Consider the following 12,082-nt stretch of genomic DNA (forward strand, 5'->3'; position numbering starts at 1 on the left):
CCTGTGTATGTATTTTTACACAGATGTCTCCAATGAATGCTTCTGTTTATTCACACAATAGGAATCCAGTAAAATGATACATTTTAAGATTAAAGTGGAAACTCAAAGGAAATTTCAATTTTCTTAGGCCAAGTTTATACTAGAAAGCTTACAGTGGCACAGCTGTAGCGATGCAGCTGGGCTGCTGTAAGACCGCTCACGTAGCCGCTCTATGCTGACAGAACTCTCCTGTCGCATAATAAAACTGCCTCCATGAGTGGCGGTAGCTATGTCGGTGGGAGAAGCTCTCCTGCTGACATAGCACTGTCCATACTGGCGTTTCTGTTGGTTTAACTTGTCACACAGGGATGTGTGTTTTTTCACATCCCTGAGCGACATAAATTATACCAACAAAAGTGGTAGAGTAGACAGGGCCTGACAGCAGTGGTGGGCAGTCTGCGGCCCGTGACACCTGGAAAGAACATGTTAGCTCACTCCCCCTTCTTCCCTCTTCACAAGTTAATAGGCTGTGTTGACTATGCCTCCTCTTTGGATATTCTTGGACAAGGCCTTTCAGAAACCAGGTTGCGATATACTGGTATGGCAGTCTGGCTGTTCACAACTTCCAGTGTATGTAAGTATGGGGAAAAGGATGCACAGAGTGCTGCCATTCAGAAATAATTTGCTCATAGGTTTCATATATTTCATAGCTCATAGGTCAGCTATGGCACAAAGATTTTGTAGCCCAGTAACTACAGAGTTAACTTTTTTGGTGGACCAGGGCCTAATTTATTTTGCTTTCCCTATTTAGTACTGCTATGGAATGCAAAAGGCAGTTTTTATAGCAATGTTAACTAAACTTTGACTTTGGAAGCACAGAATATAAATAGTTTCCAAAGCAAAGTCTTGAAGTATGACAGTTTTAAAAATTCACCTTAGAAATGAAACGAAATTGAAAGGAATATTTTGATCATGAAACATTTTTAAGCTATGGAGCTAAACCAGGAAACTTAGTGCCACAGATTCACTGCTGTGAAATTAGTTTTCCTTCTGCATCTTTTACCTTGGGTATTGCAAATATTAACAGTCAAAAAATTGCTGTCTTTACAGTACTATTCCAACTGAGTTTGCCAGAATTTTTCAATATTTCTGCTAATACTAAACACAATTGACTTTACAGGAATGTAAAGGTTTAATAATTTAACTGGACAAAGGCAGACTTAGGCACATAATGTACAGTTTAAAAAGTGCTTATAATCGAAAAAGTGATTATAAAAATGGCATTGTGTGGTTCTACTCAATTAAATTTGCTTGATGATATTACAATTTAAGATTTTTTTTTCTAACCACCACTCTGGAAACACCCTGTGTATGTGAATTTACAAAATGAGCGTTGGTAAAAAGGAGTCCAGTTCTGCTTTTATGACTGCAACTGAAATTGAGCTTCACTTGTGTAGCTGAGGGCAGAAGTGGGCCTCATATTTGTGTTGAGTATATGTATGTTTGCTTTAGGTCTTTGAAATGTTTAATTGGACTCTGATTATGGGCAACATTTTTATTTATAATGGCAACCAAAGCTTTCCAACTTGCATAAAATATGAAAAGTGTAAAAGTAAAGCTAGCATATAAATTGGTTAGGTTACTGGAGCTGCTGGTTATCTATAAAACTTATATTTTATGTTAGAAAAAATATAGGAGAGGGTATGCAGGTAGATCAAGATATTAGTTGAGAATAAAAAACAGACTTTTGTTTAAAGAGGTTCTGTTACGTACTGACAAATTGTTAAGCAGTAGAACTAGCCTAGTGGATCTGCCAAGTCATCAGTGTGAGATTTGGCAAAGGAAACTTAAGGAATGTGTGTGTGTGTGTGTGTGTGTGTGTGTGTATTTATACACACACACAAAAATTATGTTATACATCTCAACTTTGATAATTAAGAACGGCCATACTGGGTCAGACCAAAGATCCATCCAGCCCAGTATCCTGTCTTCCAACAGTGGCCAATGCCAGGTGCCCCAGAGGGAATGAATAAAACAGGTAATCATCAAGTGATGCATTCCCTGTCGCTCGTTCCCAGCTTCTGACAAACAGAGTCTAGGGACACCATCTCTGCCCATCCTGGCTAATAGCCATTGATGGACCTATCCTCCATGGATTTATCTAGTTCTTTTTTGAACCCTGTTATAGTCTTGGTTTTCACAACATCTTCTGGGAAAGAGTTCCACAGGTTGACTGTGTGTTGTGTGAAGAAATATTTCCTTTTGTTTGTTTTTAAACTTGCTGCTTATTAATTTCATTTGGTGACCCCTAGTTCTTGTGTTTATGAGAAGGAGTAATAGCACTTCCTTATTTACTTTCTCCACACCAGTCATGATTTTATAGACCTCAATCATATCCCCCCTTAGTCATCTCTGTTCCAAGCTGAAAAGTCCAAGTCTTAGTGATCTCTCTTCATATGGAAGCCTTTCCATATCCCTAATCTTTTTTTGGTTCCCTTTTCTGAACTTTTTCCAGTTCCAATATCTCTCTTTTGAGATGGGGTGACCACATCTGCATGCAGTATTCAAGTTGTGGGCCTACCATGGATTTATATAGAGGCGATATGATATTTTCTGTCTTATTATCTATCCTTTTCTTAATGATTCCTAGCAGTCTGTTAGCTTTTTGGACTTCCGCTGCACATCGAGTGGATGTTTTCAGAGAACTATCCACAATGACTCCAGGATCTCTTTTTTGAGTGGTGGTAGCTAATTTAGACCCCATCATTTTATATGTATAGATGATTGTTTTCCAATGTGCATTACTTTGCATTTATCAATATTGAATTTTGTCTGCCATTTTGTTGCCCAGTAACCCAGTTTTGAGAGATTCTTTTGTAGCTGTCTGCCTGGGACTTAACTACCTTGAGTAGTTTTGTATACAGAGTCTCCACAATCCCAAAAGTGGGATTATAACTCTTGATGAAGTAGTTGTAGTACTGAGAAGAGTTGGTAGGCATTTTATCCTGTGTAGGCTAGTTTATTTAATGCTTATTTAAAGGGAATCTAAGTAATCCTTGTATCAAAAATGATTCTACAATAACAGTAGCTTTTCTAGAACAGAAGTGCTAACATTGTAGAAAAGAGCATTCTGGAAGTACAATTATTATGGAATTGCTTCTACAACAAAAGCAATAGAAAAAAGTCTCCTTGTATTGGAGAAAATTACTGTAAATTATTTTTCTTTTACAGTAAGTTTTTTTTCAATCATGTGAGTGTGGCTGGGATAGAGGTTTTGAGCACTAGAGACAAATTGCGATTGGGTAAAGCTTGGAAGAATGAATTGGGGGCAGGACCTTTTCAGGCAGGTGGAACCTGAAAATATGGGGGAAAGAGGGCTTTGGAAGGGGTACTGACAGATGGACATGGGGAAGGAGCTAAAGAGGTAAAGATAAAGGCGGTGCCCTGAAGAAGGGAACTGGAGGGATCAAAGGGGGACCAGACTTAAGGGTACTTTAATTGATCTTTGTTTTCAAAGATAAACATTTATTTCATTCTAGAGTTGCAAATTCTAAACCATAGTCTATTGCAATAGAATTCTTTATTTTTTCTAACAGGACGTGATAATGCATGTGAGAAAACATCATATATGTTCCTACGGAAAGAACTTCCTGTGCGGCTAGCTAATACCATGAGAGAAGTCAATTTGTTGCCTGATAACTTGCTAAACAGGCCTTCAGTTGGGCTAGTTCAGAGTTGGTAAGTATGGAGAGTGGATTAAGAAATCCGTACATTTCTACTATTGTAAATGTATTTAAAAGTTGTACTTGTAAAAATGGATCTTATTATCCAGTTGTGTAATCTGAATAATTCATTTTTATAACATTTTTCCCCTGTTGAACTGTTATACCTATACAAATGAGGTCTCATTTCTGCTGTTTGATACTAAACAAATAGTCTCATACAATTTTCAGAGGAAGAATGGGGACTCATAAATTGGTTTTTTTAGTCGGAGCCCAGAAATTCTGAGCACGAGTGATTTCAGTGGAAGAGTTTAGAGTGGTAAATCAGTAGCTGCTACAAGGCCTGCTTCATTTTTAAAGGAAAGACTAAACATCAACCTAATTTAATTGTAGCTGTTATGGATTCTTGCATCAGAAGAAATAAATCCCTGCACATATTTTAAATGTTTGCTCTTCTCCAGCTATCCTATCATCACTAAAATTGAAAACTGATTTAAGCTTTTCCTGCTCTCATAGCTTGTGTTTTTAAAGGTTTAAAATGGCAGCTTTGATTCAGTTGGTACCTTGGAACTGCAAAACTTTGTAGTTTGTCCAGTTGGCTGAGACAAACTATGCATCTTATCTTCTCAGCTGATTTGTATTAGTGTTAATACCATATTCTGGCATCTACTCAATACCATTTATCTCTACTTTACTTGTAAGTTGACCAAAGGTCTGTAAACTTCTTTCTTGGCTACATTCATTGGGCTCTGAACAAGTTCTGCCACAAGGCACAGCTCTTCATGGTGTTCATGTTTGAGAAGAATTAATCCACCAAATTTATGTGTAAATATCTTTGCATACTCTGCAGAATTTTGCAAGTGAATTTGACCGCAATTTTTGTATTCGTAAGTTGCATCTTACCTTGATGGGAATTCAGTAACTTTAGTCTTTTCAGGTGGTAAAGTAATAGGTTAATTATTTAACGTTCGGTTGTATCTCTAACTTCAGACCTAAAAAAATCTAGATTAGTGTTAGATTTTGTGCAATATGTGGTTTAAACTTGTCTTATTCATGTAAAAACATCATGCAATGCTAGTTGTTTTCTTACAGATCATTTCAAACTTCATTACGTACAAATCAGTAAGTCTATATGCCAAATACACCTTTACCCTGATATAACGCAGTCCCCGGGAGACAAAAAAATCTTACCGTGTAATAGGTGAGACTGTGTTATATCGAACTTGCTTTGCCCCCCCCCCATTCCTTGTTCCCTGACTGCTCTGACCCCTGTCCACACAACCTGCCTCCTGACAGGTACTCATTGGCAGCGGCGGGAAGTGGAGCAATGTGGCCCCAGCCCGCTCCACTCCGCCACCTCCCAGCCGCAGCTCTCTGCTTCCCGCCGCTGGTGAGTGCGGGGAGGTTGGGGAAAGGACGCCCTCCGCACTCACTGGTGGCGGGAAGTGGAGCGACGTGACCCCAGCCCGTTCCGCTTTCCTTGTCTCGGCCCCAGCTGTGTTGCTGGGGGGGAGGGTTGGGGAAAGGTCCCGCACTCACCTGTGGCGGGAAACAGAGTCCCGTGGCTGGGAGCTGGTGGAGTGGAGCAGGCTGGGGCCGGGCTGCTCTGCTTCTGCCAGTGCGTGCAGGGGAGATCCCTTCCCCCAAATGCCCTCCCCTGAGCGACACGGCTGGGGCTGGGGTGTGGGAAGCGGAGTGGGCTGCTCCCGGCCCCCTGCTAATCCCACAGGCCACTCTGGGACTGCGGGGCCCCCAAAAATGCCCCTCCAGAGCTCCTGCCTCCCAGACCCTGGGGACGGGGGAGCCCCTGACTACCCCGAGACCCTCTGCCCCTTATCCAACCCTTCGACCCTGGCCCGGCCCGGCACCCTTGACACACTGCTCAGAGCAGCCTGTCAGAGCTTTACCGCGTTGTATGCGAACCCGCGATATATTGGGGTAGTGGTGTACATGAAATTTGAAAGTGAATTAATGTGTGAAAAATACAGTAGAGCTATGGAAGTTAGGAATATTTGCATTCCGAGTTAAGATCTTGCTTTAAACTGAGCTATCCGTGCTTCTCTATATTGTGATATGCAAATGTGTATAGTTAGTTTTTCTCTGAGTGCTTGTTCATGTCGATTCCATTCTAGGTGTGTGCATGCCCATGTGCACAATCATCTGAGATTTTTGCCTTAGCAGTATCCATAGGATTGGCTGTAGTGCCCTTTTGAATGCCACGTTCATGTGCTGGTATGTTAGGCGCTGCTTAACCCTACTTTCTCTCAGTTCCTTAGGAGCATTAGCGGTTCTTACAGTCCATTATTCTGTCGCCTTTGTTGTTAGTTGTTAGACTTAATTAGACCTTTAAGTTAAGTGTTAGAGTAGTTGTTTAGGAGTTAGAGTCTAGGCTGGGACTTCGCCTTGGAGCTGGGCATGCCCTGTTCTCCAGGCTTTAAGCCATGTTCATCATGCAGCCGGCCAGTTGCCTTTAGTGACCCCCACAAGAGCAGTTTAAAGTGTTTGGGGTAGTCCCACAGAAAGGATAAGTGCAGGATCTGCAAAAAACTTTCACCCTTGAACTCAGAAGGAGTGGGATATCTGCCTGACAACTCTCTTTGTGGAGGCTGTGCTTCGTCCCTCTTGATTGGACTCCACGCCTGGAATCTTGGCATTGGTGCGCAGCTCATCACTGGCACCGGAACCCTCCTGGCACCATTCTCCCTTCCCAGTGCCTAAGAAGCAGTTGAAGTTGATGGGCCTCCAACAGTGCAGGAAAAGGGGGCTTCGGGCAAAGGACCTGTGTCAGGCCACATGGCCACCCCGGAGCTGCTTGTCAGATCCCCTAATCCAGCCAGAGACCCGCCTCCTGCTCCTGAGAGTGGCAGCGGGTCCCGGCCCCTAGTATGGTCATCTGTGCCTGAAGTCGGCCCAGTGAGAAAAGAGCAAGCAGGCCGACTGGCACAGCAGAGGCCAAGCCAGGTGATGGATCCAGCCAAGGCGCTGGCATCTATGGGCAAGCCAGTTATGGGACCACCCCCTAAAGCAGCAGAGCGTCCCTGATCCCCAGGCCACAGGTGTCAGTCTCCATTGCTGTGGCCTTGGATCCCAGCACTGCAGCCTCAGTCCCCATCTGCGTAGGAGCTAGAGGGAGGACATGCCTCTGCTTTGGGGAGTGCTCGAGGTAAGCGCTGCCCAGAGCCTGCACCTCGACCCGCTTCTGTTTCCCGATCCCTTGCCCCAACCCTGATCCCCCTCCCGCCCGCCGAACCCCTCAGTCCCAGCCTGGAGCACCCTCTTGCACCTCCAACCCCTCATCCTCAGCCCCACTGCAAAGCATACACCCCCAGCTGGAGCTCTCACCTCCTCCCACACCCCAACCCCGTGCCCCAGCCCGTAGCCCCCTCCCGCACCCTGAACTTCTCATTTCTGGCCCATCCCAGAGCCTGCCCCCCCAGTCGGAGCCCTCGCCCCCTCCCTCACCTGAACCCCAATTTTGTGAGCATTCGTGGCCCGCCACACAATTTCCATATCCAGATGTGGCCCTTGGGTCAAAAAGTTTGCCCACCTCTGGCCTCGGCAGTCTCCCAGCATCGATCCCCCTGCATGCGGGATTGTTCCTGGTCATGGCAACAATCTCTGGGTCCCCGGTACCGCTCCTTGGACAGGCACCGGTCTTCACTCTCTCCTGACCGGTCACCGACTAGGGTCAATCAGCAGACGCAGGCATCTATGGCTCCACCCTGGTCACCGGAAGGGCAAAGTTAACTCGGGAAGGGCCAAGCCTCAAGGGGAGTTCAGCCCCTATCCTATAAAAGGCAAATCACCACTGACCCGCGAGACCAGCGTGGCTCCTGTGGCAGCAGTGTGGAGTCAGGGGCAATGGCCTGTCCAGTGGCAGTACTGGAAACCCGTGGGGTGTACCTGTTGTACCGGCTCCGTACTCCCATTGTTCCTCCCAGGCTGCATCAGACAACCTGCCCCCGGCACAGCCGGTACCCGAGACGGAGCAACACATCTCAAAGAACAACAGTTACGAAAAAGTAGGTAACCATCTTTTATTGTCAGCATATTAGTGGCTCACCAATGTCTTCAAGATGACGGAGACGTCTGATTGCTAAACTCACAGATGGAATTTTTTCTGATAGTTCAGGAAATGACATTTAAAGTCCATGATTAGAGGAATATATTATGTTTATTGTTATAATGGATTCCTTTTTGAAAGATTAAATTCTTTATCTTCTGTTTAATAAAAACACCATGTGTGAAATAATAGATCAGAGAGGGAGCTGTTTTTTGAGAAAATAGAAATACATGTGGTTTTGGACTTGTAACAGATAAGATTTTATTGTGAGAAATTGCAACAAATATTTTCAGCGTTGAATTTCCATATCCAAGTGTTGACTCTAAACAGTTGTTAAAAGGTATTGATGTTTGTATTTCCTCAAATGATGTTTATGTTTCTCTCTCAAATATTTTGTTTTGACCACCAAATGTTTTTTAAAAAGAAAAATATCTACCTGTATTAGGACCAAATTAACTAACTCTTTACTATTGTCAGAAGAATAAATCTTTTTTTGGGGGGGGCTGAAATTCAAGGGTCTTAACAGGTCACCTTAAAAATGTATTGATGAAGAATCTTGGACAAAATTTATTATACCTGAAATTAGTCACCTTCTAAATGTTTTTTCATATTTTAAATATTGTCTAGTACTTTCAAATCATTATAAATCCATCAACCTGTGAATTTTTCACAAGTGTAACTTTGTGGGACACAACTGAGAATACCAAATTCAGGACAAACTGCTGAGAAATGTGGCAGATATACCCCAGAACTGGAGGTTATTCTCCCATGAAAAATACCAAACCAGCTACAAAAGTAAACTTCTTTTTGACCACACTGGCTAACAGGAAGCCATAAAAGCAGTTTCCTTAGATATCCGAGTCCTTATATCACCACCAAAAACACTATATTTGAAGATGAGTGGATCTTTACAACAAATTTCGTCAAATAACAGGTTCTTCTGATCCCAGAGGAACAGCCACATACCCAGGTCAATATACAACTCAGATCTTACCCAAAAATCACACTGTTTCCAGTCCTTTAGTATCTAAAATCTAAAAGTTTATTTATAAAAAGAAAAGAATGAAAGGCAAGAGTTAAAATTGGTTAAAGGAATCAAATACATACAATAAATGCAAAGTTCTCGGTTCAGGCTTGTAGCAGTGATAGAATCAACTGCTGGCTTAACTCAAGTCTCTGGCTGCTTCTGAATCATTGGAAGGTCCTCAGTCCGTTGGTTAGAATGCTCCCATTAGTTCATTGTCCAGAGGTTTGAGCAGGAAAGAGGCAAAATGGAGGGGTTTCCAGGGCCTTTTATATCTTCTGCCATGTGGAGGGAAGCCCATAGTTTCAAACAGGCCCCCTCGCCCCCCCCCCCCCCCCCGCCCAAGCACTGCAAGTTTCAGCACTGTAAAGTGGCAGTGTAGACAATGCATCTGGTGCTGGGAGCTACTCCCCTCGTGGGGGTGGGGGTCTTTTGGTTTTTTTTTTTGTGCTAGGAGAGCTCTCTCCCAGTGCTGGTGTAGTGACTACGCAGCTGCTTTAACATTGCTAGTGAAGTAATACCCTAGTCATTGCAGGAAGCCATTACCTATACTCCAGACAGTATGTTTGCAGGACAGTCAATTCAGTGTAGATGGGCATGGTCCAATGTCAGTTAAGTGTTTCTTAATGAGCCACGTAATATGTATAATTCACAATGTGCTGGCTAAACATCTTGTTGGTGTTTCCCAGAAGCAAACATATTAGAAATACAGGTATAGAGCCAATACTCATAACATTAAATACAAAAATGATGCATACAAATAGCATAATCATACTCAGAAAATCATAACCTTTCCATAGACATCTTACATACCACATTTCGTACAAGATTTGTTGCAAATATATAACTCTGGTTGCAATAATCTGTATGGTCATATTTTAATCAGATAATGTCACAAGAATTACTAGACTTTTGTTTGTACTGAATTAATATAGATGGGAAACATCACATTTCATTTGCTTTTAAAAGTAAGGCATTCCCAAAGGGCAAGAATGAATGGATTTTGCTGGCTGCTGATAGGAGAATTGCATCTAAAATTACAGTGGTGGTGGTTGCAGCTTCAAGCATGCTTGTCAACGTCTTTAACAATTTGGAATTTTTAATCAACGTTTCTTCTTCAAGTGAATGAATGTGTCTGTTCCACCATAGGTGTGTGTGTGTCTCATGCATCAGTGCTGGAAAGTTTTCCCTAGTGGTACCCAGGGGGCAGCCACGCCTGCGCCCTGGCTTCCCTCATGCTTTAAGCTGAGGGTATAAAGCAGGGGTGGCCAAACTGCAGCTTTTTTACTGTTAAAGTATAGCTCATGGAGCTCCACTCAAACACACTGCCCCTAGTCTTCGCCTACTAGACTGGGGTGTGGAGAGCTCACGGTTTCTGCCCTGTGGTGGAGCTAGGGGCTTCTGCTAGAGACAATTGGTGCCTGCTGGGGGGAACACAATTTAAAGGTTCACCCTCCCCTAACAGCTTGAGTTATGCCCCCTCAGGTACACCCCCGGTCTTGCCCTCAGTGACCCCTCCCTGCAACTTCCAGATGTTAACTCCATGTGGAGAGCCAGTGGCAAACAGCTGGGAGCTGCAGGGAAGAGCCACTGCTTTAGCTCCATAGGGAGAGGTAGCAGCAAAAGCTGCAGCTTTCCCTGCAGCTCCCAGCTGTTTGCCGCTGCCTCTCCCCTTGGCAGGAGCTCCCAGCTTGCCAGATCCAGCAGCTGCCATGCAGGGAGGAGGGGGCCCATCAAATACCTGAGATTCTTTGTGTGAGGACGAGATGCTACTAGGTGAGTCCTTCCTTTCAGCTGGTCCACAGCACATGAGTCTTCAAGTGCCTTGTGGTGGTTGCTGCTCACTTCAGACACCCAGGAATATTTGCCTAAATATCTGGACGACTGACTCCAAAGGGTCAACTCTTAACAGGATTCCCCTCAGATCCTATACATTTGCATACTGTTCCAGTCTTGGAAACTATAAGTCAAGTGGGAGAAAGTTCTCGCTTTAACCCATGCAAAGGATCACCTTCATCAGAGCTGTCCTGGACTCCACTTGGGCCAGAGACTTCCTTCCAGAAGAGAGATTTTTTTTTGAAAATTCAAGACTCCTTGGCAAATCTTGGAACAACTGTACAATTTTTTCTAAGACTGCTGGGCCTGATTGTCTCCTCATGACCTGTGTCACACCCTTTGCTCATCCAAATATAAGATCTTTGCATCACTCTGTGGTGCATTAATGCACATCAATGGAAACAGTCTTCAAAGGAGACTTGAGTGCTCCAACAGCTTTACTGGTAGGAGAGCTCTTCTCTTCTTTACCATCACAGTTGTCACTGATACCTGCAATCTGGACTCTGATGCATATTTCCAAGACCTCCTATTTCAGGTGCTATAGCCAGTGACTTCAACCATTTTAATGGTTTGACTTTCTTTAAAACTTGGCAGCCAACATGTACTGCTTAATGTTATTATTTTGTATTTAATTTAAATTATTTTTAGGGATTATTATAAATTTGCGTTAATATAGGTTGTCAATTTCAAATTGACTTTTGAATAATTTATTTTTTTTTAAAATTAACCTGTATTTAATTTAAATTGATTATTTAAATTAGATTTTTTTTAATTTAAAAGTGTGGATTTTTGTGTTTTGTTCTTTTTTAAATGATTTTTTTTTATGCATGCTGATTCTGACTGTCCTTTTTTTGCTTTTCTTGGAAATGTCCCACTTTTTGGCAGCCTTTGCAGGGAACTCTTTTTGTGTACTGCATATGTTTTTGTTTCAGACAAAATTATAGTCCTAGGGTAAAAATTTCAAAAGTGATTTAGTCTCCTTTTAGAGAGACAAGATGGGCGAGGCAATACCTTTTATTGGACCAACTTCTGTTGGTGAGAGAGACAGGCTTTTGAGTTACGCAGAGCTCTTCTTCAGGTCTGATAAACCTACTCAGAGTGTCACAGCTAAATACAAGTTGTAACAGATTATTTAACATAAGTAGTTAACACATTGTAGGATACTATTCAGTTTGAAGTAACCCGTTAAGATGGCTGCAGTCATAGGACAAAAAACGGATGTTAGTGGGTTACAGATTGTTGTAACATGCCATAAATCCAGTGTCTTTATTAAAACCCTGATTTTTAGTGTCTAGCAAAATTATGAATTTCAGCTTTCGAGCTTGTCTGTTGAAGGTGTTGTGTAGGTTTCCTTTGAGAACGAGGACTGAGAGATCAGATATGGAGTTGTCATTTTGTGAAAAGTGTTTGCCCACAGGTGATATGGTGTCTGTCTTTTATTATTTTTCTCTGTGAATT

The 12,082-nt window shown here is 42.8% G+C and overlaps 1 protein-coding gene across 3 annotated transcripts in view; it reads left to right on the plus strand.

Moving 5' to 3' along the window:
• The window catches only part of PDK3 (pyruvate dehydrogenase kinase 3), a 102,594-nt gene that overhangs the window by 28,305 nt on the left and 62,207 nt on the right, over positions 1–12,082 (plus strand). For all 3 annotated transcript variants that reach the window (XM_038392577.2, XM_043504970.1, XM_038392596.2), the window contains exon 2: positions 3,576–3,717. In XM_038392577.2, the coding sequence (XP_038248505.1) occupies positions 3,576–3,717 (142 nt within the window). The remainder of the gene's footprint in view (positions 1–3,575; positions 3,718–12,082) is intronic.

The sequence above is a fragment of the Dermochelys coriacea genome, chromosome 1 (genome assembly GCF_009764565.3).
Source record: "Dermochelys coriacea isolate rDerCor1 chromosome 1, rDerCor1.pri.v4, whole genome shotgun sequence".
In the NCBI taxonomy this organism is placed as follows: Eukaryota; Metazoa; Chordata; order Testudines; family Dermochelyidae; genus Dermochelys; species Dermochelys coriacea.